At 36.0% G+C, this 11,231-nt stretch overlaps 1 protein-coding gene across 1 annotated transcript in view; it reads right to left on the reverse strand.

The window, feature by feature from the left end:
* The window catches only part of wdr41 (WD repeat domain 41), a 33,391-nt gene extending 22,417 nt beyond the window's left edge, over nt 1-10,974 (reverse strand). Inside the window, exons 1-4 of the mRNA XM_048595303.1 lie at nt 10,913-10,974; nt 10,303-10,418; nt 5,970-6,018; nt 2,810-2,941 (exon numbers count right to left, since the gene is read on the reverse strand). Of these exons, the coding sequence (XP_048451260.1) occupies nt 2,810-2,941; nt 5,970-6,018; nt 10,303-10,418; nt 10,913-10,960 (345 nt within the window). The 5' untranslated portion in view covers nt 10,961-10,974. The remainder of the gene's footprint in view (nt 1-2,809; nt 2,942-5,969; nt 6,019-10,302; nt 10,419-10,912) is intronic.
* Nucleotides 10,975-11,231: the final 257 nt, after the last annotated feature.

Here is an 11,231-nt window from a genome sequence, read left to right on the forward strand (position 1 = left end):
ATATGAAAGCAGCAAGACAACCAGCTAAAAGCTTGCTCATTTAATTTACCTTATCTCCAATTATGTGACTTGCTTTCCATATTCTTTAATATTACACATTTTCAAGAAGCTAGGTAATTAACCTGGAGTATTTACAGACTCTGCTTCAAAAAAATTTTGTAACAGAAAATTCAATGCTCAACCAACATATATGTCAAGACATTTTTTTAATTAACCTCTTTAATGCTTTTTTGTGTTGATCTTTAAAATCATGCCCTTGCACAGAATCTCACCTATATCTGGTGGAATCTATCACTAACCACCTGAGCATAACTTCAGAATTCCTTGTTTCAAAAACCATTTGAAAAATTGCAGATTACATCAAATTGGGGCAAGAGTCAACATTGAGGAAGACTGCAACAAAGTGCACAAGGAATGAATAAAGTTCAAGCATGGATATATACTTGGCAAATGAAATTCAACACAGATGATTTTGAAATAAGAACAACGTGGAGGTCACTTATTCCTTGGATGGTGCAGAAACAAATGGATGAATCACTAAACATCACAGCACAGGTTCACAAGGCCATTTAAAAAAGAACAATCAAAGCATTTGACTTTATTTCTCAGGGATTAGAATTGTGGCAAGTTATGCAATCGTGTATGAACTTTGGTTAGATCACACTTAACAGCACCACATGAAGTTCTGGTTGCTGCATTATAAAAATGATATTGAAGCAGTGGCGAGGGTGCAGGGAAGATTAAGAAAAGTATATCTATCAGAAAAGACTGATAGGTGTGGTCTCCTCTTGATAATAATGCTGAGGAATTAACTAATAAGAACACTGTAAAATTCAAAAAGATTTTGTTAGAGTATATAGAGAGAGATGCTTTCTTTTATGGGAAAATATGTAACGAGAGGCCATCAGTATAAGACAGTCATAATAAATCCCTAAAGAATTCAGTAAAAACTTCTTCACCAAAGGGTGGCAAGAATGTGGAACTCACTGCATATCTGAATAGATTCTCTACCCAAACAGATTGGTGATCTCAGGCAAGTACTTATCGTTAATAATTGAAATCTGTCATATCAGCAATTACTATTGTTTAGAAAAGATGAATAAACTAAGCTATTAAACGTAACAACAGATGACCATCGGTAAAGATCAGGCTTTAAAATACTTGGAGGTGGCAGGAAAATTCATCCCCACAATATCACAAGTAACCGATGAGAAAACACAGATTTGAGCAAAACTTCAGAAAAGATTTCCCTCACCTTACAGTATGGCTTCTCCATGGGCCAAATCAGGGCTGACCAATTACAGGCAAAGACACAAGTGCTTGGGGCGGTGGGGGGTGTTGGTGGTGGTGAAACTGGGAGGCTACTGTCTCTGGAAGCCCCTAGCAGGATACACTTTTTTTAAAAATTACTGGGAATGAGAGGTCTGGGAATGAGAACTAGAAACATTGCTAGAAACTTTAGTCAATGTCTATAACAATATGTCTCCAAACCTGATGGATAGATCCATAGTTCACAACTAGGGTATGATCCAAGAAAGAAATTATTCATTTTTGGCAAAGATTCAGATCTAGATCCCAAATTTTTTTTAAAAATGATCCATTAACGTTGGGAGATGGAGAGCAATGACTTTCTCTTTTAGAAAGTTGTGGGATGTCGTGTTAGAATATTGTTGATTGTTTTCAAATGCAAATTGTCTCAACTGCTGTGGTGGAACTTGTCACAGCCATTGAAATCCCAGCAATTTTCAGAACAGGATGTTAAATGTGGATTGGCCTGAAACCTGCATGTTGTTCTGGAAGCTCTTAACAAAATGACTTATTTTCTTAGCTATGTAGTTACACAGCATCAATCAGAAGAGGAAAGCCTCAAAACAGTTGCATAAGATAACCACATTGGAGTTAACAAAGCAGGGCAGTGGCTCGCACATGTTTATATGACTTACTAATTATTCTAGAAATAAATGAGCATTCCTACAACCTGGATTTCAATGTTACAAATTACCACTAGAAACATAAGCACACAAAAGGAAAAACATTAAATCATTTTAAATGATGTTCTTGCTTTCATATTTGTTAAATGCAGTTGAAGATCTTGTACACTTTCAACACTGCCACTACATTTTAGAATTGAATACAGCCAACTATAGAACTAAGAGGATTTTCTTTGGTTTTTTTTTAATGGCTTTTTCTATTTACTTGTTTTGCCACTGTATTTGCCCAGTCCTAAAGTTTATTTTAAATTTTAACTGACAAAATGTATTTCCTTTCCCTAATAGGATACACTTTTTCTAAAATTACTGGGAATGAAAGGTGTGTGGGAAACTGAAAACATTGCTTACTTTCACCTCTACAGCTTTCTTTAGGTGATATTCAGCCTGTTTGTTAGTCGATTTCTATAACATTTTAATTTCAAAATGTGCTCACATTTCTGCAGTGGTCTGTATAAGCCACCTATCAGCCCAATATGTGGTCTCTTGTAATCTTTCACAATCGTCATAATTAGTCTTACCAATTCAATTTACTATATCGCTTTTCCAAACTAAAGCAGCTGGCAGGTTTAAAACCTACCCAATCAAACTTGTCATTTTACTTTAAACTTGATAGTTGAAAATATTAGCATGATGGAAGCCAGATGACTAAGACTGCAAATCAGAGGTTAGCAACAATAAATTAAGTGCACTGTTAGGAATTCAAAGGTTGGATTACAACAGATATATGGAACAGAAAACTCTTCAACCAAGTGAATGAACAAACAGCAATGTACTTTGACAGGCTAATCATTCATTCTCCTGACAGGATATTAGGATACAATGACGGTCTTATCCGAGGACGCAGTGAGGAGTTGGCGACTTTCTGGTTGTAAATGATGCATTGATGGAAAGATAGCAATTGCTGTTATTGGTCTAGAATGGCCTCGAAGTTCATAAACTCTTTCTCCAGTCTATAAACACAAGATGTAGCTTTTGTTAAAAAAAAACTTGAATTCATTAAACCACTTCATATTACATCACTTGCAGAAGTTCATCAATATCCACTGCAAAACATCTTCAAAAGTTTCTGAATGGGTTGGTAAAAATTTGCAAGCTTATTCTCAGTAACAGCTTACTCCAGCTATTGCCACCCTTACCTAGTCTGGCATACATGTGACTCCAGAACCAAATGTGGTTTACTCTTAACTGCTGTCTGAAATGACCTAGTGAGCCACTCAGTTTAAGGACTATTAGGAGCAGGCAACAAAAACTGGCCTTGCCAATGACATTCATGTCCCATTAAAAATAAGAATAAAATGCTTTATCAATTGCTTTGTTAACACTTCCTACAATTTTGGAAATATGTGCACAAACATTCCAGATCTCTCTCACTCTTGACAGCTTTTAAAATTGTATTATTTATCTTGCATCTCTCTCTCTCCTTAATTTTGCTACAAAAAGTATCACTTCATACTTTCCTGCATTGAATTCCACCTACTTTGCAGCTACTCATTCCATCAGCTTGTGTCCTCAAATTTTATTACAATCTTTGTTGCTATTTACTGCACTTCCAACCTTTGACTCATCTGCATGTTGTATTTGTTTGTATTGTTCTTCATTACTGGCACCTTCTTCCATATCTACAAACCTGAACACCACTTGCTGGAACACCGACACCTCCTATAACTCGGTTCTAAACATTTTCCTGTCTAAAATAGTACTAATATATGTTATTGCCCAATTGTAAGCGTACTTTCTATCCAGCAACATACTTGAATTCAGATCTCTCTCTTTACTTCCTTTAGTTATTAACTGCCAATGTTGATACTTGTCAAAAGCACTTTAAAAAATCAAATATTACTATTTACTTTGTATTAATTCAGTAATTCAGTATTTCACAGATTTCCAAATAAAGTGTATTTAAATGTTATACAAATTGAAACCCAACACAGACCTGAATTGCCCTGTCTATTATGTGTGTAGTTGAGAAGCTGCCCAGTACATACAAACATAAGCTGTGCTGAGTGATTTACAGCATTATATAGTTTGTCAATACAGCTCGTCAACTGGTTTTCAAATGATGGTTTCAAAGACTTTCCTTAGGCAGGTAGTTCATTACTATTCTATTAATTTTCTACATGTTGCACCTTTTTAAAATATAATAATAAAGTTATGATCATTCTTCAATTATTTCGAATCTCTAACATACAAAAAGCATAATTTCAGCTGCCCTTGGAGATCTGTAGGTGCAAATATTCCAGATGAGGTACTTCAATAACTATTTGCTGGTACTCTTCTACACATAAGCACTTCTTCTTACTAATATATTCTACATCCTTAATAGTGATCAATATTTTTCCTTTTCATAGATCGCAAGGAGCCTTTCGTATGTAATGTAGCTTCACGAAAGGTACCTTTTTCAAAAAGTGCACCATTTTTCTAACAGTGAAATCATTTTGCCTCCTACCCATTATGCAAAAAAAGGCACATTGAAAATGAACTTGTGTTTCTTGTTTAAGAACAAGAAATCATTTTAGGATCAGAAGATCTCAAGGCCTTTATTATAAGGCTCATATTACAGCAATCGTCATAATTGCAGATTATCACACAAGCTTTAACTTTAATTAAGCATAAGTAAAGGAAATATGATCATCTTAAATATAGCCACAGACAAGTCAATTAACAGAGAAACAAAATTTGTAACTGCAAAAGAAAAGTCATTTTGTAAATGTTCATCCAGGTATGAATCAAATCATACAGCTTCGATGTATGACAAATAATGGGAAAATGCACCATCTTCTGGATGCCTGTTGTATTCTCAGCTGCACTCCCCAAAGCTCATCATTTAAGGAATTCTTATAAATTGCAGTTGAAGTAGAGTTCAAAAAATTAAAATTTCTAACAAACAAGACTTGCATATAAAAACAGAAAGTACTGTTTTTATTTAAATTTCTAGCATGCAGCATTTTACATTTAAGGCTCGTACAAAAACTAAGGCTTGTAATGATATTTAAAAAGAGAAATCTACAATTTCCATTACTACTTCTTACTTGCAGAGTTATAAAATGCCTTCCTTATTTTTATTTACACTCTACCAATGTTTTTCTCTCCCATTCCCTTCTGAAAGGGACAGCTCTTCACCAGAGTGGTTTTTCTAGATCCTAAGCACCCACTGATAAATAATGACCACTGGGACAAGTTATGAATGAGCTTTGCTAATGTGGGTAAGTAAACCACCAGCCCGTCAAGTTCAACTAAATCCATTCTCTCAATCAATGCACACATATGGCAAGGGCTGTTGGACAATGATCAGAAACTATGAGTAATCCTCCTCTCCTTTTTCAGGGACATGATGGGTGCTTGCAGCACCCATAATCAAAACTTTAGGTGCAATTAGCTAACTTAGCACAGATTCGTTCAAACCTAGGACCACCCTGATCTTTATAGAATATAAATTTGGCTTGACCATTATTAAATACATGCTTCACGATAATTTTAACAAAAGCAACATGACCATCATAGTTTACAAAATATCTTGCAATCACGGCAACAAACATTACATCGGCCAGACCAGAAGGAAACTAGCCAACAGGATACATGACCACCAGCTAGCAGCAAAACAACACGACAAACTTTCCCTCATCTCAGTGCAATGAAGGCTATCAATTTAAATGTGACAACGTGACCATCCTAGCTCAAGCCAAACACAGACACACATGGGAATTCCTAGAGGCCTGGTTTTCAACCTGTAATGCAATCAACAAACATGTGGAATTAGACTCCATATACAAACCCATGCAGAAAAGAACCAGAAATGACGCAACGCAACTTAACAGACCAGATCACATAAATTCCAAGTGGAGTAGAACAACATCGCTTCACCGGAGGCTGCACTAATGATGTTACCCAGCGTGGTGACAACACGTCTGTACGATGACCAGTAGGCAAGGCGAGGAAGCCAAAAACCATTAACAAAAGCAGTTCAAAAAAAATACTAACCTGGACATTCCACACAACCACGACACCATCATCCCCTGCTGAAGCAAACCTGGATTAAAAAAAGTTGACATAAAAATTAGTCTCTCTAAATTAAATACTGGAATTTACAAAACCCAGATAAAGCATTAAAACTGCTGATTACATCATTGGTTTAAAAATGTTACTGTGTGTGTAAAAGAAATCTTTAGAAAAAATAACACTTAGCGCTATATTAGATGAGTAATTATAACTAGATTCAGGTTTCAGATGAGCACAAGGTAAAATGAATCCCAGGTGCTACCCTCTTCATACTGGAGTTAAAATTGTAATCACGGCTCCACGACATCATCAGACTCTGATTTGCATACTTTAAGAGGGACACTGCCACTTTAAAAAGTCAGTATTGGTGTGAAGCACATGAGGAAACCAGAAGTAAGCTTTCTGCAATATTTTAACTGCTCAACTGTTACAAATCAGACAGCCAGACAACAAACGATAGAACTGCAGCCTAGACTTTACACATTTTATGGTTTTTATTTATAGAAATTCAACTTTCGAACATTTACCACCAAATTGCAACTCACTTAGTTCCATCAACTACTATATATGTGACATGTCAAGGCGTGAAGGAGTGCAACCTTTCCCTAGTACAACTACTCTACTAGTCACAACATGAATTCAAATAATTTACCTAGTTACAGAATGAACAATTACATATTTTATCTACATTAAGTTGAGAATAAATTACATCAACCAGGATTCTTAAAAGAAAACAAAATTATTGATTTATTATAAAGACAAATAAAGCTATTTCAGTTCTTCAAAATTTCACAGATAGGTGGCAAAGGCTTAGCTAGGGATCATCTCTCTTCACAGGTACACCCAAACTGAACTTCAAACAAAACCAAAGAGCCAAAACTCCCGACAACCATAAACTCAGACAGACGACTTCCAGTAAGTTCAAGCAGTTCTACAGTCTATCAACCTTGGCTGTTTATTTAGCTTAAAACATGTGACTTTTGAAGTGTAACTTCAGAAAAGTGTTTTTGAACAAGAAAAGTGTCCCAGTGTTCCTTTAAAAAAAAGTATTTCCTCAATACTTCAAATGAACTAATTTTTGGAATTGGCATGAGTCCTCAAAAAAAAAATTAGAACACAATAAATCCCAGTTAGCTCCCTCCCACCGCACGCCCCTACCCATCCACATCTTTCCAATTAACCAGCAACAATAACCAAATCTGTTATGTTCAAATATTTCAATGGCTGGGTCTATTGTACTCTTCATTCTTAATATTCTTGGTATGTATAATCACAGATAACTACCTGTACCAGTGCAGTTAAATGTTCAGAATTATATTTTGAATCCGTGTTAATGGATTTGCAAAGGCTTATCATAACATGTAGGAGTTCTTCATTAAGGTGGAGAGTTATGTAGTTGAATCTGAAACTAAGGTCCTGAATCCACATAAAGGGAAGTATAAGATACAAGCTGTCAAGGATGGACTGGGGAACCTGACTAAAGGAATTGACAACAGGTAGGCAAAAGTCCATATTTAAAGAACATGTGCAGAATTACAATTATTCATTCCTGTCTGGCACAAAAATAAAAAAGGGAAGGTGGCTCAACTGTGGCTTACAAATAAATTATGGACAGTATTAGATCCAAAGAGGAGACTTTTAAAATTTATTACATGTATAAGTAAAATTGTAGGAAACACAGAAACTGACTGAAGGAGCTTCCATAAATATATGAAGAGAAAAAGACTAGTAAAGACAAATCTAGGCCCCTTACAGTCATAAGGGGAGAAATTATAAAGTCGAACAAAGTAATGGCTGATGAATTGAACACACATTTTGGTCCTGTCCAGCACAAATAACTCCCAGAAAGGTTCGCACGAAGAGTCTAGTGAGAGGGTGAAATTGAAGATTAGTAAGAAAATGATGCTGGGGAAATTAATGTGGTTAAAGGCTAACAAATCATCAAGGCCTCATAATATGCATCACAGAGTAGTAAAAGAAAATGCATTGGTCGTCATCATCAAAGTTCTACAAACTCAGATTGGAGGGTGGCAAATGTAACACTGCTATTTCAAAATAGAGGAATAGAAAACAGAATTACAGACCAATTAATCTAACATCAGCAGTGGGAAAAATGCTAGAGTCAAAACTGATCAGAGAACATTTAGAAAGCATTATCAGGATAGACAAAAGCAACATGACTTTATAGAATGCCAGTCATTCTTGACAAATCTATTGGAGTTTTTTGAGGATGTAATCAGCAGAATAGATAAGGGAGAATCAGTGGATGCTGTGTATTTGTCAAAAATCCATCTGAAAGTCCAAAGACCCTCATAAGTGGTTAAAGAGCAAAGTTAAAGCACACAGGATAGGAGGTTGGCATCAATCAAGAATTGGTTTTCAGACAGGAACAGAGTGTGGGAATAAATGTATTTTTCAGACCGGCAGACAGTGAGCAGTGGAGTACCACAAGGATCGGTGCTTGAGCCTCAGGGCTATTTACAATATATAAACGACCTTGATGAGGGATATGTAAGATTTCCAAGTTTGCTGATGACACAATACTGAACAGGATTGAGTTAGGAGGAGAATGAAAGGAGGGTTCAATGAGATTTAGACAAGTTGAGTGAATGAGTGAGCAAACACTTGGCAGATGATGTACAGCGTGGCTAAATGTGAAGTTATACACTTTGGTGTAAAAAATCAGATTGGGAATAGTTTTATTTAAATGGTGATATACTGACAAGTGTGGATGAACAATTAGAAAGGCTAGCAATTAGGAAAGCAAATGGTATATTGCCCTTCATTACAGGGAAGATTTGAGTTTAGAAGCAGGGATGTCTTACTGCAGTTATACAAGGCCTTAGTGAAACCACACCTAGAGTACTGCATGCAGTCTCGGTTCACCAATCGAAGAAAGGATAAACTTGCCACAGAGGGAGTGCAGCAGAGGTTCACCAGCCTCTTACAAGGCAGTGCAAGACTGTCCTAGGATGAGATTGCTCTGACTGGGACTGTTTTCACTTGGGTTTAGAGGATGAGAGGGGTACTGATTGAAACGTATAAGATTCTAACAGGATAGGACAGACTAGATGCAGGGAGAATGTTTTCCTTGGTTGGGGATTCAAGAAACACCAGTCTCAGGATATGGGTCACACTGAGATTAGGAACCTTTTCTTTACTCAAAGGATAGTGAACCTAAGGAATTCACTACCACAGAAGGCTGCGAGAGCCAAATCACCAAATATATTCAAGAGAGAGACTGATACATTTTTAAATATTAAAGACATCAATGGATATGGGAAGAAAGTTGGAATATGGCACTGAGATGGAGAGTCAGCCATGTTCATGCTGAATGGCAGAGGAGGTTCTTAGGGCAAATGACCTGCGCCTGCTCTTAGTTTGTACATTTCTAATGTTTTAATTCAGAAATCTACAGTACAAATCTGGTGCTGATTTGGCATCACAAACTGCAATTTTCTAGTGCAAGAACTAGAAACAGTAGGGAATGAATTATCAGACTGCCAGATTGACTGAGTTATACCAAAAAAAGTATGGTATTAAATTTTGCTAACGCTTTAACTGCAGTTGTAAATGGGAAATATACAATGGCTCCAGGGTTGGAATTCTTCAAACAAGATGACTGGTGGACAGCGTGAATCTTGATAGCCTACTACATCATTAACTAAATTAAAACAAAGAACTGCAGATGCTGGTTATATGAAACAAAAACAGAAATTGCTGGCAAAACTCAGCAGGTCTGGTCTAGGCCCGAAACGTCAGCTTTCCTGCTCCTCGGCCTGTTGTGTTCATTCAGCTCTACACCTGTTATCTTAGGTCTGACAACATCTGAGAGGAGTTAACATTTCAAGCCCGGTGACTCTTCATCACAAGAATTCTTTCTCCCAACAAATGCAGCTCGACCTGCTGAGTTTCACCAGCAATTTCTGTTTTTGTTTCACATCATTTACTAATTTTATTAATCAGGTTCGCCTGAGAAATCAACTATTCAAGAAACACATTAGCAAGTTTTGTCACTTAAAATCAATACATTTACTCTTCCACTTCCTCCCCATTACAATGTTCAGACATTATCAAACAGCTTTTATATTTTAATATTGGAAAAGAACATTAGGATATTAGGCTTTCATTAAACAAAGGATCATAACTGCTGCAAATACAATGTTTTCTCCCTTCTTTCCTCCACTATATCCACAGAGTAACTATAATTAGACTGGAAACACTGGACTTCTTTGAAATCAATTGGAAAGGTTCCATAACATCAGAATTGTTATGAAATTTTCAAACTTCAAATAAACTTCTTTTTAAAGCTAACCTGAGATCATCAATCCATGCCATGAAGCGAACAATATCACTGTGGCCTTTCAGTACCTGTAGTTCTGTATAGGGATTTTGCGGTTGTTCATCTCCCATGCAGAGAACCAGAGACTTCTAAAATATAAAAGCAAAATGAATTATAAAACGGTTACAGAAGTCGTAAGGGATGATTGCAATAACTTTCCATAACTGTTCAGTACTATAAAATTGAACTGACACTTGAAACTTAAAGTGGCAAAGATTATCACTGTAAAAGATAGGAAAGATAATAAGGCCATGTAATAAGATAGTGTTATAATGACATTATTATGCTGAGTCAAATTTCAGGACAGTCATATTTAGGACAGAAAAGCAGGAAGTGTAAGTTTAAAAGTACCTTAATGAAAACTGAGAAAGTGTTTGGAAAATCATTGTCATACCAATTTTTTAACTGATTCCATCCAATAGATAGTTAATGACACAAAGGGTAAAACTAGAACGGGGAGCTGCTTTAACTATTCCTGAAAATTATTTGAGAAAATATATGGTAAATTTTTCCATCTGGTAGATGCACAAAGCAAAGTAGAAAACAAAATGATCTGCTAGAGAATGAATCATTTATACAGTACCTCCACTGGCTCCTGCACATCTCTTCCTCCCAGCAACCACCTCAACATCTCTCAGCTCTGAAACAAATAGAGTACAAAATATATTCAAGCTGCTAAGAACTGGTGGTAGTAATCATCCATAATCTTTAATCTATCCAAGGTATATTAATATCCAAGTTAGAAAGGAGAGATTCCATTGTTAGTTATAAAATTTCATTTGATTTATTCATTGTCACACGTATTCTGTTACAAAATACAGTGAAAAGTGTTGTATAATGTCACCACTCTTCAGCACCATCTTAAACACAGAAAAATAAACCAAAACATTGAATATAAAGGC

The sequence above is a fragment of the Rhincodon typus genome, chromosome 3 (genome assembly GCF_021869965.1).
Source record: "Rhincodon typus isolate 14 chromosome 3, sRhiTyp1.1, whole genome shotgun sequence".
NCBI classification, from domain to species: Eukaryota; Metazoa; Chordata; class Chondrichthyes; order Orectolobiformes; family Rhincodontidae; genus Rhincodon; species Rhincodon typus.